Source organism: Cavia porcellus, unplaced genomic scaffold, assembly GCF_034190915.1.
Source record: "Cavia porcellus strain 051 isolate PalLab524CR breed Dunkin Hartley unplaced genomic scaffold, mCavPor4.1 scaffold_6, whole genome shotgun sequence".
NCBI classification, from domain to species: Eukaryota; Metazoa; Chordata; class Mammalia; order Rodentia; family Caviidae; genus Cavia; species Cavia porcellus.
This window is the reverse complement of record NW_026947489.1, coordinates 101,644,412-101,663,187: the sequence shown is the minus strand read 5'-3', so window position 1 is coordinate 101,663,187 and position 18,776 is coordinate 101,644,412. Positions and strand designations below refer to the sequence as shown.

The 18,776-nt window shown below is 44.9% G+C and overlaps 1 protein-coding gene across 2 annotated transcripts in view; it reads left to right on the top strand.

Annotated features, from left to right (window-relative positions):
• Parva (parvin alpha) overlaps positions 1 to 18,776 on the top strand; it is a 136,743-nt gene that overhangs the window by 7,042 nt on the left and 110,925 nt on the right. The window contains exon 1 of one of the 2 annotated variants that reach the window (XM_063251899.1): positions 5,163 to 5,368. The exons of the other annotated variant lie outside the window; for it this stretch is intronic. Within the exon in view, the coding sequence (XP_063107969.1) occupies positions 5,176 to 5,368 (193 nt within the window). The 5' untranslated portion in view covers positions 5,163 to 5,175. Of the gene's footprint in view, positions 1 to 5,162; positions 5,369 to 18,776 lie in introns of those variants that run through there. 2 annotated transcript variants of the gene reach the window in all.

The following is an 18,776-nucleotide window of genomic DNA, read 5'->3' as shown; positions in this document are numbered from 1 at the left end:
TTCTGGATGTAAAGACACAGCAGGTGGGAGATTGCATAGAACCTGAAAGAAAGATTCAAGGTGGCTACAGGATTTGTGTTTGAACAGTTAGAGAGATGGAATTGGTTTTAACTGTAGGAGAAACTTGTGCAGGACATACTAGTTTGGGAAGAAGAGAAGACACTTGGTTTTAGGTCCAGTAGAAGTACCCATTGGACTTCCAAGTGGAGATGCTGGGTGTGCGGTTGGTTCTGACGGCTACATGCAGGGCAGGGTCTAGACAGTCATGCACAGCTGTAAGGCCACGAGACCAAATGGAATCGTTGAGCATGGATAGAAAATAGAAGAAGTTCGAGGCCAGAGCCTAGTGGCTTACTCATGTTTAGAAGCTGAGAGATGAGGAGGAAGCAGCAGGAGGGATTGAAAAGGAGCCAGTGTGCTAGGAGGGAGGACAGGAGAACGTGGAGTCCAGATTGCCAGCGGAGAAGCAGTTCCCTCCCACTGTTTAAGTGAATTCCCTGCCCGAGGCTTCCAAATCCTCCTGGGTTTCTTGGAGAGAGTGATTCTGCCTCTTTTCCTTCAGATCATTTTCTCCCTTGGCCTTATCCATCCTGAATCTGTTTCCTGTGTCTTTCCTTTTTTCAGACCCTTTCTCAGGCTTTGCTCGTTCAGTTACTGCTCAGTAGAGTTTCCTTTGGGGGGGGGGGGCTGAGTCCTCTGCTTTGTCTTCCAGTGTGTCCCCTGGGTTGTCTCACCTGCTGCCACAGCCTCAACTGCTGTCTGACCATTGGTGATTCCCAAACCCGCATCTCAGATCCTTAACCTCTCACTCATTTTCCAAGTACACCTTCCCGAACTCTCGTGTGTGTCTCAGCATCTAACTTCATGCCCACCATGGGATCGTCTTCTGTTCACTTGCCCAAGTTTGCTTCTATTCTCTTCCCCTTCCACCTTGGACTGACATGTTTGGGCCTTCATCCCCTCTCTACATCACAAACTCTTCATTCATCAGAAGCCAACCCCGACGCCCTCTTCTGCATGTTACCTTCCTTGGTGACCTCTGGAAACATCGGACACATCCTTCTCTGTGGCGCACAGCACCTGTGTCATGGCAGTGGCCACAGTGCATTACAGAGTGTCACCAACCACAGGGAGAGTCCTCCTGTCAAGTACAGCATTTAACACATCCATACTGGAATTTCTGTGGGGCGAACTTCTGCAAATGTACCTTGGGGGGAGTGGCCCACCACTGATGGGTTGTAGAATCTCAGACAAGACCCGCCCCCTTCTGGGGTTATTTGCCTATTTTCAACACAGGGCGATTAGGCTAAATGACTTCTTGGAGCCCTTGGAGCCTTGCTATTATTTCTGAGCTCTTATTTCACCAGGCTTCTCTCAAATCCAGCTTTATTGTCCTTGTAGAGTGGTCGGGGAATTACATCATCACAAAGACTTCTTTCTTTCCTCTACTAATGAAGGCACCTCTGTGTCGGGTGGAGGAGATGAATACCAGGATAAGTGGGCCCCAGCCCAAGGACACCTCCATATTAGGCATTGGTCTCCTTGTCTCATGAGCATCTCTATTTGGTTAGTAAGCCCAGTTTGTAATTGTGTTTTAGCCATGAGTGCAGGAGGAGAGGTGAAATCTTCACATAAACATTTGTAAGCATCTCGGATCTCCACACTCTTGGAAAGAGGACCAACATTTGAACAAAGTCCCACAACCACTGAAATAATAAAATACTTTAAAAATGTATGTAAATGTTCTACTAAGTTTTCCGTGTGGTGTGCAGCCTCAAGTCATGGGAAGTCCAAACAGGGCTTCCTCTGGGAACCAGCAGCCTGGCCTGGGAGCTTCACCAGGTGTAGGGCCGGAGCACTCCCTTTGCCTCTTTTTTTTTTTTTTTTTTTTTTGTCTTTTTCCTTTTTATCGGTACCAGGGATCGCACTCACGACTGCCTGCTTGCAAGGCAGGCGCTTATGCTGCTGAACTAAATCCCCAGCCCCTTCCCTTGCCTCTTGTCTGCAAAGGCCATCCAGGCAGGAGCTCTGTTTGTCTTGCCCACAGTGATGCTCCAAGTGCCAACCACAGTGCCTTAAAGGTCATAGTGGGCATGTACTCCCACTGAGGGAGTCCCAAGGCTGCTGCAAACTGTTCTAACGTCTGATGATTCTTCTGCTTCCTAGATTTCATCCAGGCTTCTGTGTGTGTTGTGTGTGTGTCTGTCTGTCTCTCTGTCTCTTTCTATCTCTTTAAAAAGTGCCACCTCCCTCACCACAGGAATCTCTTTCCTTTTTGTGGGAAGATACTGTCCATCAAGCATGTTATTTAGCAGATGAATGAAGGCCTCTGGGGCAGAGGTTTGGGTCCTAGAACCTGTGGATGCTGATTGTGCTAGGAGGGTTATGAGCCTACCACAAGGCCCATGGGCAGGATGGGGAACAAGATGCTGCATGGGGGCCAGAAAAGCTTGCTCTAGGGAAATGACTTTGGACAACTTCATGTCTGAGTGCTTAGTGAAGAAGGACTAAGGTAAAATGTCCACTGGCAGGATTTGGGGGAAATAAGGGACGTGTGCAAACCTAAGGAAGATGGGCACAGGATCCCTTTAATTCTGCTAACTGTCTCTCCCTTACCTCCGCCTGCTCCTTGTTGTGCATCTCAGCTTCTTTTCCTCGTCAAAGTATAGAGAGAAAGCAAGTGAAATCTTGCAGATTTCAGCTGATTCATTTTTTGTTCAGGCCTGGAGATAAACATTTAAATGATTTGTGGTGCATTCTAGGGCTCCCTAGAAATCTAGCTTTAGTCACTCAATTTACTACGTGATAATTCTGTGTGCCTGGGGCAGATGAGCTTGCCTAGGTGCTGGTGACGTGACTTTGTGACCAGGTGGCATCATCTTTTCCTTCTTCCCAGACTTGTGGCAGTGTTATGCTATGTTGGAAAACATAACAGACTTTATTAAACAGAAATATTTGTAGTTATTGCACATTTTCATAGGAAAAAAAGTAAATCAAATCACTTGGCATCTGATTTTTCTAATAAAAGTTTTTCCATTCCCCATTATAAAATTAACCAGTGCTTGTGGAAGTTATGGAAAAATACCCAAAGTTCCACTAGCAAAGGCGATCACTTAACATCTTGATGTCTTTCTATTTATTCCTTTCCTTTATTATAACTTTTCTTTTTTATAATTGTTAATATTTTATGTATATTATAGGATACAATTGTTTTTCATTGACTATAGTGTAATTTTTCGTGTTATTATGGATCTCAATAAAACTAAGTGTTTATAGCATGTAACATTCTATAAAGTGTTTACTTAGCCATTTCTTTTGGCCCTTTTTTCCCTTTATATACATAATGTTGCCCAAAGGGTTTTCATAATTTAGAATAATTTCATTTGGGTGGACCCCGAAGTGGAATGAAAAGGACCAGTGAGTGCTGGTTTGCTTGCTCGCATTGAAGTCAGGATGGTTAATCCAAGAAAACTTACTGCTGTTGGGTCTGGTTGGTGGTACCCTGGTAAGTAGTATGAAAGTGAGACCCACATTTCTATTTCTGTCTGGCCTACAGGACCAGGGCTCCTAAAATGCATGGGAGGGCAGTGGATCCAAGAGAGCGGATATCCACCCTGGATAGGAACATGCTCAGAGGAAGGCGGCAGTACAGGCAGGCCTTGATTTTAGAGCTCTCTCTTATGGCCACCTTTCATCCCTGTGTGGTTCTGGGTGTCACCTCAGTGTCTGCCCCCTTCTGACAGAGTCCAGGGAGTGGCTGCGTTGGAGCTAGTCATCCAGGGAGTCGTAGCTACCATGCCTGGTCCTCTGAGGTTTACCAGCTCCTGCCTGAGACCCAGTGGAGCTTGGTCTGGAAGTCTCTCGTGCTCTGCCCCATCTCCCACCTTTTGAGTTCTTAGACTTACCTGGCATCTTGGTAATGATAACCACATGGAGCAATCACCAGAGAGTGGGCTATTCTGCTGTGGACATATTTAGCCTTTCACTCTGGGTCTTGGAGTCAGCGGAGGAGCCTTGCCTCCAGACAGGCTTGGGAACCCTGCTGGGTTTCAGTGACTGTTACGGAATTGACTCAGCTGAAGGATGTTTCAGGGCTGCGTCTCTTCCACCTGCACGGGAGTCAGTAGTCAGGTGTCTCATTCCTTCCTGTAGGATTGGACCTGTGCCGGCTGATGCTTGTTATAAGGAGCATCTCAGGGAGTGTTTCTGGGAGTCGCTAGGGTGGCAGACGCTCTCCTTGGGAAGGGTATGTCCCTACACTCATTCCCATATCACTTTGACAAGCCAGAGTCAGCTCTGCTCTTCATGCTGTGAAAAACAGCCTGTCTCTGAGAGCTTCAGATGAAGCTCTGCACAAAAACGCAGCTAAGCTCTTGGGGGTGATTGTTTTGAGTTACAAAGAGGCTGATCCCACAGTGACATGACGGTAGGCTCCCCATGACTCCCAAGGGCTCAATTGTGCAGGCTGCATGTCATGTCTTCCCAGGGTTCATTCCTTGGCATAACAATTAACCTGCCAGTTGTGGTATGATACTGATTTTTCAATTGAAAACAATTACTCCGCAAGCCGTTTTTGTCGTGGCCAGCATGGCTTTGGTTGTGAAGCCTGCTGGGAGCTCAGCTGGGGAGAGGGATGGAAAAAGAAGTGTAGAGGTCTGTAGTCCCATTCCCAAGTTTAGGGGGTAAGGTATGCCAGGTTTGTTCAGGGGACACCAAGATGTCAGGGAATTCTTGGCATCTTGAGTCCCTAAGTCCTAAATCAGGGGGTCTTATCTGACCCCAGGGGTCTCAGATTCAAGGTGCCAGGGACAGGTGCTGGCAGAATTCAGCAGGCAAGTTAGGACCTTCCCTGAGTAGGTAAGAGGCAGTGACAGCAGCAGTTTCACTGTGAAATCAGGACTCATGGGCCCTGCAGAGTGGAGGAACATGGGGAAGCTGATGTACATGAAAAGACCCTGGTCCTCCTCCCTCTGATCCAGGCTTGGAAATAAACAGCTGTCTGTTAAGAGGACTTTTTCCTGTTTATTCTAAGGCTGAGCTATCCTTGGCTCCCAGCCTTGGTAGGGCAGACCTGTGGATGCCAGATAGTTAATAATAAGCTGGGAGAAACCTGGGGAGCAGGAGCCCGTGGTTTTAATGCTGTTTGCAAAATGTAGGAAGAGGGTAACTAGGGATATGGGCTGGCCTGGAAATAGCCTCTTACAAGGAGTCAGAGTTGTCTCTTGGCTGAGGCATTGCAAGACTTCTCCTGAAGGGTTCAGTCGCCCTCTAGCACATGCCCGAATTTTCAGAGAACAGAAAGATCCTGTCACCTGCATGTTCCGCACGGCTATCATTAGGAAAAATTTGGACGTCCCAGGAGACTATGGTGAGGCCGATTCATCTGTTCTTTCTGATCATCTCTGTGCTGACTGTGGCTGGAGTGACAGGCACCCAGATTTTCACACCTTGTAATGGCCCTGCCAGGGGTAAAGCTTAGTGCAATTGGGTCCTGACACTTCAATAAATCTGAGACATTCTGCAACAGAGATCAAAGTTCAGAATTGCTTAAATTGGTATTGGAACAGGTGGGAAACAGGAGACCAGGGCCATGAATTGTGCCGATGGCAATTCTCATTCAGTTTGTAAGTCCTGAATGTCAGCCTTTCAAATGCTGTGACATCAATTTAAGTAATTTGGGCTCTTAGCTACCTAGCCCTTTCAGTATTACTGGTTACAGGAAGTATGATTCATGGCATCACGTATGCTCTTGTGTGAATAAAGCTAGACAGCCCTCTTTGTATTTCTGGGGTACGAAGATTGTTTTTGTGTAGGATGGGTATCAAGGGATTATCAATTTTCATGGAAGTGTGGATGGCAGATTCATTCCTACCTGCACTGAAAATGCCCCCAGCTACACTTCTAGCCGGGACCCCCAGCCTTAACTTTAGACTCCTCAGCACGTGAGTGTCATGGTGCTGTCGTGTGCACAGATAGAGGGACTTGGATTTAGGCACATAATTCCCCAGGTCTGCTGATGAGGCAAGAACATGCCATGGTTTCTGATGTGCCCATTCATATAGAGGAATGATACATTTTTTAAAAATATAGCAACTTTAGTGAGATATAGTCCATCCATTTCGATGGTCTAAAATGGTCTTTAGTCTGTCGTTGGTTGTGTAACCACTGCCACAGTTAGTTTTGGAGCAATTTCATCATCCTTTTTGAAAAAAAAACCTATGTCCATTTCCCTATTCCCTACCCCTAAGGAACCACCAGTCTGCATTTTGACTTTATGGATTTGGCTATTCTAGAACATTTCATATAAGTGGAATTATGCAATATGTATGTGGTCTGTTGTGTTTGGCCTTTTTCACTTAGCATAATACTTTCAAGGTTCATCTGTGTTTTAGTGTATGTGAGTACTTCATCTTCTTCTGTAGCCAAAAATGATTCTACTGTATGGATATGCCACATTTGACTTATCCATCCATCAGTTGACAGACACTTGGGCATGCATTCTGTTTCCTAAGAAGGACACTGCCAGGTCATAGCGTAACTCTGTGTTTGACATTTTGAGGAGCTGTCAAACTGCAAAAGTAGCTACACTATACAGGTATCATTCTTACCTGCAGTATACAAACGGTGTTGTAGTTGGGATTTATAAGGGAATAGGTTTAATACAGAATACATAATTTATAGTTTTTTTTTTTTTTTGTCTTTTTCCTTTTTATCGGTACCAGGGATCGAACTCATGACTGCCTGCTTGCAAGGCAGGCGCTTATGCCGCTGAGCTAAATCCCCAGCCCCCTATAGGTTTATTTTATAAAAGTCACTCAGAGTCAAATGCAAAAGAGTGCAGGGAATCTGCTCACATATTAGAGACCCAAAGTATCCAGCTGAGTGCCTAGATGCAACAGCAATGTCCTATATGGGTCCAGCTGGAGGTCTAGAGCCCACAATGATGTCTCATGCAAATTTGTACTAAGGGTCTGCACCGGGAAGGCCCAGAAGTTAGTTGTGGAAGTTAGAAAGTCTGCATCAGCAGGATGAAGGATCAGCCCCAGCAGGCTGAGGGATCTGCAATGGAGCCAAGAGGTGATGCTCAAGGTAAGGACCAGAGCTCCCCCAAAAAGAACCGCAGCCACCCTCAGCAACAGCGAGGTCCCGAGATCCTCTGATGATGAGAACAGTTGAGTTCATATCAGGAAAACCAGCATGACAAGCTTCTCCAGGAGACTTTGCCCCTCCAGTTCTTTTATGCTGTTGATAACAGCATAAAAATCCTCAGGTGGGCCTTTCACACCCAGCACCACGCTGATTCAGTTCAGCTGGGTGTTACAAGTCACCCATTAGTTAATCTACCACGAAGGAGCAGGTGTCTTTACATCTGCCTTTGTGATGGTAGCCATCCTACTGTGGGTGAGATCAACTTTGTTTTTATTTGTGTTTCCCTGATGGCCAATCTTGATTGCTTTTCTTGTGCCTTTTAGCCATTCAGTTGTCTAATGTGGCACCAGTTTTTTAATTCAGTGGCATGCAGTACCTATCTCCATGGTTCTGGCTGTTAACCTGGAAAGGTTTATGTTAAAGAAATCACCTCCCTTTATTTTATAATATTGACTGACAGCACCAGAGACATGTCCCATCTTATATTAGTTACATTTCATCTTGTAGAGTAAGTATATCTTTGAATATTTCCTGGTAAGCAAATTGTCATAAACCTGTTATGCCACTGGCTTCATTATTAAATTGGAAATTGCTTATCTGGAGTACAATTTTAGCCTGAAATTGTAAAAAAAAAAAAAAAAAAAAGTCATACCAGACAGGAAGCCACAATTTAAAATTGGTACATTTAAGAGACATGTGAGAATTTTTATATGTGTTAGCTTCTTGTTACTGTAACAAAATGCTTGAGACAGGTATTAAAAAAGGTTTGTTTTGGCTTATAATTTTGGAGATTTCAGTCCAAGGTGGAACAAAATCACTGCTTCCCTCAGGGCCAGGAAGCAAAAACAGAGAGGATGGGCCCCAAACCCCATAATTCCTCTCAAGGGCAACCCCCCATGACATAACGACCTCCCATGAGGCCTTACTCCAGTCCAGTAGTGCCATCCTGGGGTCCAAGAGTTTTAACATGTGGGCCCTTGGGGGACATTTATCTGAACCACAAGCAAGTACCATTACTTTTTAAATAATAATACTACCAGCAATGATACGATAACATAAGTGCATTTGGTGCAAGCACTTACGCAATCTGGCCAGGTGCTGGAGCAGGTGCCCTTACATGTATTAACTTATCCGATCCTCTAACCACCCCATGAAATGAGCACGATCTCCTTTATACCTGAGGAAGTTGGGATACAGAAAAGCCAGGTGATTTGCCAAACGTCAAGGCTATTGTGTTAATTGAGGTAGTTCCAGATGATATAACAGATAAGCCCCAAATTCTCTAAAGCCTAATGTTATATCACTCCTTACAGCAGGCACCAGTGGCTTTTGTGTGTGTGTGCCCCCGTGCACATGCAAGCTACTGGGGAGAAAACCCAAGGCCTTTGAACTATCTATACCCCCAACTTTATCATCATCATCACCACCGTCACACTTACATTTTGAGACTGGGTCTCCTTAAATCGCTAATTGCACCAGGCAGAGCTCAAACTTGTGCTCCTTCTGCTTTCCCCTCCCAGAGTGCTGGGATTACAGGGATGTGTCACCATGCCTTGACTGAATTTCCTTCCACATGCTTGTCCAGGGATCCAGGCCTCTTTCACTTTATAGCTCCATTGCCTTCTACTTTTTTCTGGACCTCACCACTTAACGGAGAGGAGAGGAGGAGATTGCAGGGAGAGTCTTTGGGGGCTGACCTCAGATATAGCACACGTCAGTCTGCTACATAGCAACAGCTGTAACTCAGCTATGTGACTACTTGCAAGAGAGACCGAGAAATATAATTTCATTGTCTGCCCAGAGGAAAGAGAAATGGGTTTTGGCAAATTTGTGTACCACGTTGCCATTGTTTGAAGTGGAAGCTATGGGGCTTGGAACAGGCAGCCTGACTCAGTGGCTGGCTCTCCAGCAGTGACCTCGAAAGCCTTGCTGTGCGCGGTGGCTCAAAGCTCTGGGGAAATGTGTGCCCTGCACAGATTTTCACTTCCTTTCCTTCCCTTACGTGACCTATTTGCTTGCCTGGACGCTGTCAAAAGTCTCTGATTTTCAGAAGAAGAGTAACAGTAAGAACTGCTGTTAATTGAATGTTTGCTCTGTGCTAGGCACTGTTCCTAGCATTTTATATGTTTTTTATTCTTTAAAAAATTGTTTTATCAGTGTATGTTTGCAACACATAATGAGTATGTTCATCGTGGGGAACTGGTAAAGATCTGTATCTTTCACATCTTAGTCCTTTTTATTTTCCCTTCCCTTCCCTCTCTCCCCTCTAACCCATCCTTCAGAGTCCCTTTCCATCTCCACAAAGCCAGGCTCCCAGTTTCCTATCATTCGGGTTTTTATTTTTTTATTTTTTGAAATAAGGTCTCACTGTATAGTTCAGCTGAACCTCTGGAGCTGCTTCTGCTTCAGTCTCCCAGGTGTTGGGGTTACAGATGTATGCCACCGTGCCAGGCTGCCTCTCATCTTTCTTTTGTTTTGCTCTTCTAAAATATATGTACTTTGGATTTCTGATAACCCTCATAGTAATTCTTTAAGGTTCCAGCTTATCGAAAGTGTGCGGGACTAGCAGTACTTTAAGTTTTGGAGTGTTGATTTCGAAATATTTGCCTGGCCCTCCTCACTAGTTGAGTATCCTTAATCTGAGAATCTGCAATCCAAAATGCTCCTAAACCTGAAAGTTTTTGAGCATCCACAATTTATTTTTAGGTGAGAAAGTTGAGAGTACAGAGCTAGCATATTTCTGTATCCAAAGCTGTATTTATAGGAAATGTTTGCCAGTGGGCGAAGGGCAAAGGAGAGAACAGAAGAAATCCAGAGACGCTGAGGTTGCTGTCCAAAACCTAGCTAGAAACTTGCTTGGGTCCTGCTTCAGCCAAATCCACTTCTCCGAGATGTTTATGAGAGGACCAGGAAAATGTAAACACGCCTAAGGGATCCAGTAAGTGAGGTGTAGGATGTGAAAATGATACGGTAATTGCATTAAAGGGTCTTTATTTTCTTGAAATGTATACCGAGATGCATACGGAAATGTTTATGGATGACATAGTAAAATTGTCTAGGAATTGCTTCAAGTAACGCAGCGTAGGGGCTGTGACAGGGACGGAGTTGGCAGCGGGTGCATGTGGTGGTTGTGAGGGGACGGTGTGTGCTGGGTTTTGTGTTACTCTCCTTCCTTGGAGGTGTATTTGAAATTTTCCATTTGGACTGTGCTAAGTCTGCAGTAGTCGTGAGGAGGAACTGTCAGTGCCCCTCCCTGTAGTAAATGCAGTGGTGGAGGGACCTCGGAGCTCTGGACCTCTTTGCTGCAGAAGAGCTGCTCTTCAGGGAGGTCTTCAGGGAGGCTGCAGGAGCCGCTGGCCTGCCTTTGAATTCTGAGCTCCTCAGGAGCATCTTTTAGTACCTGGAGTCCTGGAGCCTCCCTCCCACGTGTAGCAGCAGCCTGGGCTTCGTGGGCAAGGAAGGGAGAAACCAGGTGGGGTCTGGGTGCCTCCCTGGTCACATGGCCCAGCGTGCACTGGTGACACAACCCATCACAGATGCATTGCTGGAAGGTAGCGAGAGGCCCAAGCCCCAGCTGCACTTTAATTAAACATGGAAATCCATCAAAGGCTCACCCTCCTCTGTGGCTGGTTCTCCTGAGTCCCAGGTGGGGCCAGCTCGTGACTGGCCGAGGGCCAGGAGGAAGGTGGGCCACGGGCTCCCAAGTCCCCTGCCTAAAATCAACAGCAGCGCCCAGCAGCCTGGCTTCTGACCGATGCAAATGAAGCCTGGCATTTGGAGATGGTATTAAAGGTCCTAAATCAACACTCTGCGGGCAAGATCCCAACAAGCACTACCCTGCTTCCCCCCAGAACACTGGAACATGCATGAATGTAAGTTTCTCAGTTCACTTTTAAATTTAGCAGGTGGAAAAGATGGGGTCTGGCTATTCCATTCCATCCTGGGCCACTTTACCTTTTGTTTGTGTGGGTATGCAGCGTATGTTAAGTACCTAGGGTGGCTTTTATATGTGATGCTACCTTTGGTCCCCATAGAAACCTCAGAAAGTTCATTATCTCCGTTTTACAGGTAAAGAAACTGAGGCTCAGCCTCACCCACTCAGTTACCAAGAAGAAGAACAAGGTTTTCCACTGTTACAGTTTCTCCAATGAAGCACAAGCCCAGCTCTTTGCCTGCTAGGACTGCACTGACTTTTTTGAGTAGCATGTACTCACGTCTCAGTAATAATAAATGATGTCAAGTCCACAGTGTCAATAGTAAGCTGTTTAATCATTTATAGTTCCTCTAGTCTTTATAGGTATTGGCAGTTTGTTTTTTAAGTTTGTACATTGTTCAACAAATGGGTATTAAGAGGCAATCTTCAACCTGGTGTGATAGTACATGTCTGAAATCTCAGAACTGTGGAAAGTTGAGGCAGGAGGATCTCAAGTTCCAGCCTAGCTTGGACAGTCTAGCAACTTGTTGAGACCTTGTCTAAAAATGAAAATTAAGAGAAAGGACAGTCACTCTGTCAGGGCACAGCTCTTCACCCACAGGGAGGGAAGTTATTCGGAAGGTTTTCAGGGCAGGAAGGGACACCTGGGAAGAGCTGTCCCCTGGGGACATGCAGTCAACATGAGCTGTCCAGCCCTGCGTCTTGGCTGGGTGGTACTGTAGTCTGATTCATGTTTATATTACTTTTGTGATTACACTAGCTAAAAATGGTAAAAAAGAAATTTCCAAGGCGCCAGAAACATAAACTGAAAGAGTGTGATTTATTTTCGGGGTTTAGAGATAAGAGAGTACCTTGCTGGAAAAGCCCAGAGTGGAGGCCTATGGCCTGGTTTGTTTGTATACAAGTGAAACGCTGTTGTTAAGCTTGTCTAGCTTTGGTTCGCCCCCAGTTATTTGTTTGTCTTCATATCTTTCACATACAGATTCACCTCTTTTTAAAAACTGCTATCTAAATCTTTGTGATGTTCTGCTCAGCATATAAAGGTGTTGTACCAGTTCCCTCAGTGAACAGTTAACTTTTTTGTGTGTTTTCTACACAATCAATTTCCTAGAAGTAGAATCACTGAATGAAAACTTTGTTAGGTTTGTGTTTTGCCATCCTTCTGCCTCAGCCTCCCAAGTGCTGGGATTACAGGTGTGGGCCACCACACCGAGCTCTGAAGCTCTTCTTATCAACAATTCCATCTTTTAAAAACGGGGTGGAAGCTCAAAGTGACTGTCTTTGAGGGGAGCTCAAAGTTCCAACCATGTGATTGTTGGAAATGCTTCTCCTGGGTGACACATCTTTAGGTCCCCACTTCTCGGGCTCCTGCCTTTGGACGCCCTCGTTAAGGACAGAACGTTCTGAAGTTTACAGCAGAGTCCCTCATGTTCCTGATGCCTGTCTCTCCTCTCCCGGGCCCTCTGCCTGTTTCCGGGAGAAGGGCTTTCTGTGTAAATGTTTAGAGACTTCACACTGCTCTGGAATGTGCGCTGGGCTGCAGAGACCCAGGTCTCTACTCTCCTGGGGGAGGAAGGCTGTCAGTGCATCATCGAGGGCAGGGCAAAGCCCTGGCTTCGGAGTCCCTGCACCCTCCGTTCCTCCTGGCTGGGAAACAGCTGGGCCCTGGCCTTACTGCCCCAGTCCCTTCGGCAGAGAGATTGCCTGTTAATAGGATGATTTCCTTTTAGGGATGTCTCCGCCATCAAGCCCCACCAACCAGAAGCAGAAAGCCCAGTGACAAAGATAATAAATTACCCCTGGGGCCACAGCCAGGGAACAGGCAGCCTGACTCACCCGCCCTGCATCCTCCCGCTGCGTTCCACGAACTGCCTTGCTTGGGCTTAGGCTGCTCTCTGGGAGTGACAGCCCCACCAGGCTGCAGCCCAGACCCAGCTCTGCTGCACTGGCCTGGGTGATGGGGTCCAGTGAGACCCTGGAGTGGTGTGTATGTATGTGTGTGTGTGTGTGTCTTGTTGATAGAAGGGATTGAACCCAGGTCTTAGGCTGTACCTAAGCCCACCTCTTTTTTTCAACTTTGAGCCAGGGTCTCCCTAAGTTGCCCAGGCTGGGTTCAAACTTGAGACCCTCTTGCCTCAGCCTCTCAAAGTTCTGGGATTTTAGGTGTGTGGCACCATGCCTGGCTGAAATTTTATTTTATTGTTATTTTTTCGGGCTTGGTCTTTGGGAGAGGCTTGTACCTGTAGTTACCTCTAGAATAAGACACAGGGCATTTCTGCTTTTATTTGGCTTGCTGTCTGGCCTCTAGGAACTCCTGTGCCTAGCCCAGCACCCTGGAAGGAAATGGACCAAAGAGCTAGGTGACCCTGGGCACACCACTGCATTTCTATAAACCTCTATTTTCCCATCTGCAGGATGGAGACAAAGAGAACTTAGGATCAGTTTCTAGTGTTGCTAATAACTGAAGTGTTACTTCACGCTGCAGATCTAGCATACATAGAGCACTTTAGGGTTAGGGTTAGGGTTAGGGTTAGGGTTAGGTTTAGGACTCCACATAAAGGAGGGCCACTCTGCCATGAAGAAAGAGAACTGGGGTTATTTGTAGGAGATCATGATGTTAAGTGAGATAAACCAGACACGCAAGCTTAAATACCACATGGTTTGTCGTACACGAGAAGCCCGTAGTATAAAGAGCAAAATAAAAGATACATAATAGGAAGCAGGGAGAGAGAGCGTTCTCAAACAGCAAGGAGCTCAAGACACAGGGCAGGGAGGGAGGGAGGCAGGAAGAGGAAAAGGAGAGAAACTAAGATTGTGTACATGGACCAGCTCCCCACAGGGAAGGTGAACACTGTGTCCTTCCAGGTGTACTAATAAAACTGTTACTATTGTTGATCTTACTTCTGCGGTTCCTCTTGACCCATTTTGCAAACCAAACATTGACCTTGGCTTCAGCCCTCCCCATGACCAGTAGTGATAGATAATAACACAGCTGATTGTGTTGAGCTTGCTGTGTTCAAGAGCTCTATTAATATAGTGAATGTTTAAGTTAAAAGAAAATTTACCATTGTTAAAACACATTGCTGTTAATCCCCCTCTAAACATACTTAGCCTGTTGCTTTTGTCTCTTTCTGAAGCAGTTCTGGAGTCCTCTTTTGGGAGCATTGAGCTGTCATGGCTGCCTTGATGTGCTAAATTCATTCAAAATGTTACCTCCATGGTCATTTTGACTTGGGGGAAGAGCCAGTGGCAGATCCAGTGAATAATGTTGATGAGGACGGACTGTAATGTTTTATGAGCCTGTGTTTCCCTTGAATGGCACTCAGCAGTGATGTTCACTATGTTTTTTTAATCACGTATTATGAAGACACTCATGAAAGAGGATTTCCAGAACTGCTCCAGAAATATGGCAAGAACAGTGGGATAAGTGGATTTGGCAGAAGGCAGAATATTCTGAGGAAGATTGATGGCAATGTGTGTTTTAATGTAATACATTTCTTTTACATTTAAACATACTCCACATAGTTTGAATACTCCTAGAATGAGAAAGTTTCTACTTTTTTCCTTTTGTATTCATGAATAAACTGATGCACAAAGTTTGACTTGGTAGCAGATAGTCAAGAAATGGTGGAACCAGTATTCAAAGCAGACTTAATGGTTCCAGGATCTACTTTTCTAACTACTAGGCTTCCCTGCCTCTCAGGGTATGTGTGTTCATTTTTAGACAAAAGTTTTCCAAATCTATAACAATAATGGGCCTTTAATTTTCTATTTGTCCTTCCTTTCTAAAAAGTAAAATATTAGTTTTTCTTATAATAACATTCTCTAAAAATTTAGAACATGTGGAAGAGGCATATAAAAATATCTACCCAGGATAGTTCTTTAATATTTCAACCCCTTTATGGATCAACATATCCTGTGTGTGTGATTACTACACAGTGGTGTAACCAGGAACTCTCCACTCGAGTTCCACAGCAGTCGGGCTGGTCTACATCCTAATCAGCCGGATGACTCCCAGGTGCAGGCATGGGGCTGTCACAGCAGCAATGTGGAGCTGCTGGAGATTTCTAACTGCTGAGAGGCATTCCTTTGCTGACTTGTCATGGACACGTCACAGTCAGCTCACAGGCTCGTGCAGGTCTGTGATCACATCCTGAGTCACACTGACAAACAGTTGACATTTAGCATATTTGCTTCCGGGTTTGTCCGTGTGCATTTTGTTGTAGTTTTTTGTCTGTATGCACGTTGCTCTTCTTCCTTACTGCGTCTCATTTTACAATGTTACCGTGAACAATTCTTGAGGATAATTTTGGATGACTGTAATTAGAATTATAATATTCTTCATGAACAGCATATCAGAGATTACCAACTATTCCATTCCTAGTGGGGCTCAGGTGTATTTCCAGTTGTCATTGTGGAAACCTAGTAATAATATTTTGTAAAAATATTTTCCCATATTTAATATTCCTTCTGTAGGGTATCATTTCACAGAACGGAATTACTGGTTTAACATGGTGAGGTCATTTAAGTTTCTTGACAAATATTACCAAGTTATTTTCTAAAAGGAATGAGCCAATCCATGTTCCCAGCAGTAGTCTATATGAGCGTGCCTATTAGCTTTTTCTGCATTTATCACTATAATTTGTTTAATGGGAATAAGCTTCGTTGTTTTTATTTGAGTGTCTTTGATTACCAGTGAAGTTAAGCATTTTCTGTGCACGTAACAATTACCTCTTTTGCTTTATACTCTGTTGGGCATTAGAGTAAAAATGTCTGGCTTTAAACAGATTTCCAACTACTTGCAATTGAAGGCCAAGAAAATCTGTAGAGAAAAGTCTGTGCAAAGTGATATACATTGTCTAGCATCTTCCACTTTTCTCTACTGCCAGGATAGGGATTGCTTTTATCTGACCTCGACTATCCATGCTCCTCTTTGGAAAACTTTGCCTGAATTCACACAAAATTCTGCGCATCTGTGATGCAGAAGTATCTGGGATGTTTTTTGAGAAGTTGCAGTGATTTCCTTAGTCGTATTTTTTTCTCCTCTTTTTTCCCCTTTTCTTTCCTGGCTCTTTCTTTTGTGTGACTTGAATCTATTTTATAAATATTACTTGCCCATTTGAATGCACCTGTTTTTTGCAACAACTTATCCATTGGCATTTCTGACATATTTTGTGAATCATGGGGAATTTCAGAAGAACACTTGAAATCAGGGTGTTTTAGGAAATCCTAAATGTCTGCACAGAAATACAGAGCAAGCTTCCTGTGTGCTCTCCTAGTGCCCAGGGCAAAGTGAGGGCTGGGGAGGGACTCAGGAAGTCTGGGTGGAGTCTGGCAATAAATGTAGACCTGTATTTCCCTTAAAAAGATGTGTTGAATGCTTGTTCATTCTTTAATAACATTTGGAATGTTTGTCGATTAGACAGGGACCTCTCGGTGCTCCCCAAAGGGTGCCCTTTCCAAGTGTAGGCCATGGCAAGGTGCAGGCATGATAGTGGGACTGGAGCACCGTGGTAGATGATCCCCCTTCCTTGGCTGGTGGGTATTTTTAAGTAACACAGTAGAACATTATTTGTGCTACAGTGGCCTTGCAGGAAAATCACATAGATTAAGGCAATTTAGAGTGAAAATTTATGTCTGATTTTATATTTAGGACCAATAAATTAACTAATGTGTCTATGGGAAAAAGTACATATCATATGCAAATTAATTTGAGAAAAGCTAGGCTACAAGGATTTCTTTTTCTGCTACTAAGGCTCAGTACACTTTCTGAATTTCTAAAGCAGGAGCAACATAAGATGTTGTATGTGGTTTTTCCAAAGATTTTGTTGCCTGTGTGATCCTGTTTTCCAAGAACCACCTCCCTCAAAGAATTGTAGCACTCAGTGGAGGGTTGGACAGGCTAGTGCCACCTACAGTTTCTGTGGCATCAAAGTTGGTCTTAGTCATGAATCTTAAGAAGGTGGGGGTCATTGTACCAAAGGGTAGCATCATATTTGAAACTGGAATGCTGCCCCCTGCTTTTTGAGGCTTGCTTTCTCTGCACCACCAACACTGTGTCCACTGACAGAGATGTCACCTCTAAGGACGCCATGATCACAGGACGGTCTTTGATGGCACTTACAATAGTTTTCCTTTAAAGTATTGTCAAGACAGACCAGTGAGGTAAGACACAGCTACACTCCAGGGTCAGTGTCACACAGTCTTAGGGCAGGATGGGTGCAGCAGTGTGACTATGTCAGATCCTAGCTTTGCCACTTCATCAGCCATGTGGCCTCAAGCACTTAGTTAACCCATCAGAGTCATGGATTGTGGGTAATAACTTGATTAATTTACTGGGTTAGGGAAGGGAATGAAAATCATATCCAGTGTCATAACTTCTTGTGTCAGTCATAGTCTTGGAAGGGGTCAGCTGGTGCACCTATGGTATGATTAAAGAAAGGAACTGAGGCACTGTTTTGGACACAATATCCATCACTCACAATTCAAAGGAAGTGTTTTATTTTGGCTCATATTTCAGTCTATGATCAGGGGACTCCAGGGAAGAAACAGCATAGCAGAGGGGCATGGCAGAGAAAAAGTTGCTCACCTCATGGCAGCTGGGAAGCAGAGAGTAAACAGAAGAGCCAGGAGGAAGGTGGGACCCTTCAAGCCATGTGCCCATCGACCTGCTTCTTTGGACCAGGAACCAGCTCTCAACACTGTGTCAGCTGTAGCATTTCCATAATCCAATCACCTTCCATAAGCCCCTGACTCTGAGCACATGAAGCTACAGGGGGACATCCAGATATAAACATAACAGCACCTTTTGCAAAGGATGGGGTCAGGAGAACACCAAGTATGGCAACAACATGCAGTCCCTGACCGAAGGCCCAGAGGGGCCAGGGGACAGGATACTGACCAGCAGTTACAGAGGAAGTCTTAGGTGTGGAATAAGGCTGTTCAACAGAGACTCAGGAACAAAACTGTCACTGCCAACTCATGGCCCAGCAGAGATGGGGCTCAGGGTGGTGAGGGGATCCACGACTTCTGACCTTCTGTTAGCCAAACCCAGCCATGGTGGAGTGGATTCGGAGGGGTGGTAGACATTTAGTGCAAATGAGAAGGGCTGCATAAATGCCGATGTTGATCAGTACTATGCAATTAATTTCCATTTTCCTCCCTTGGTCATAAGAAATTATACAAGATTTCTGTTACTCTCTGTGTAACTTTAGGAAAATTGAAAATACTTGAGCCTTATTATAGTGCCTTGGCTTTCTCTCTGTCTACATAGGAGATCCTGTTAGTCCGTTTGCATGGTGTAGGAAGTAAGTTAGTATAAGGCACAATAGTGCCTAGTATGAAGTAGATACTCAATAGATGTGAAACATTAAGCAATTTCCCTTTTTAATTGTTTCAATGAGATGTCAGTGCATGCATTTGGCTTTGTCATAAGGACTGGACACACTTATATAGAAGTTTATTTGCCTCCTAGGCCTGGCCCTCGCTCAAGAAGTTCAGCACCTCTCTTATTTTGTGACTTGGAGTTTTGATTATCCTTTCTCCTCTCTTTTCTCAGAAGGAGACTCAACCCAGAAGCCCCCACACATTTTTCTGGTCCTCACAGTAACATCTCTGTAATGTACGTGGTACAACTGGACAGTTGTTTCAAATCCCTCTCTATAACCTGTGGTTAGCTCAACCCATTAAATCT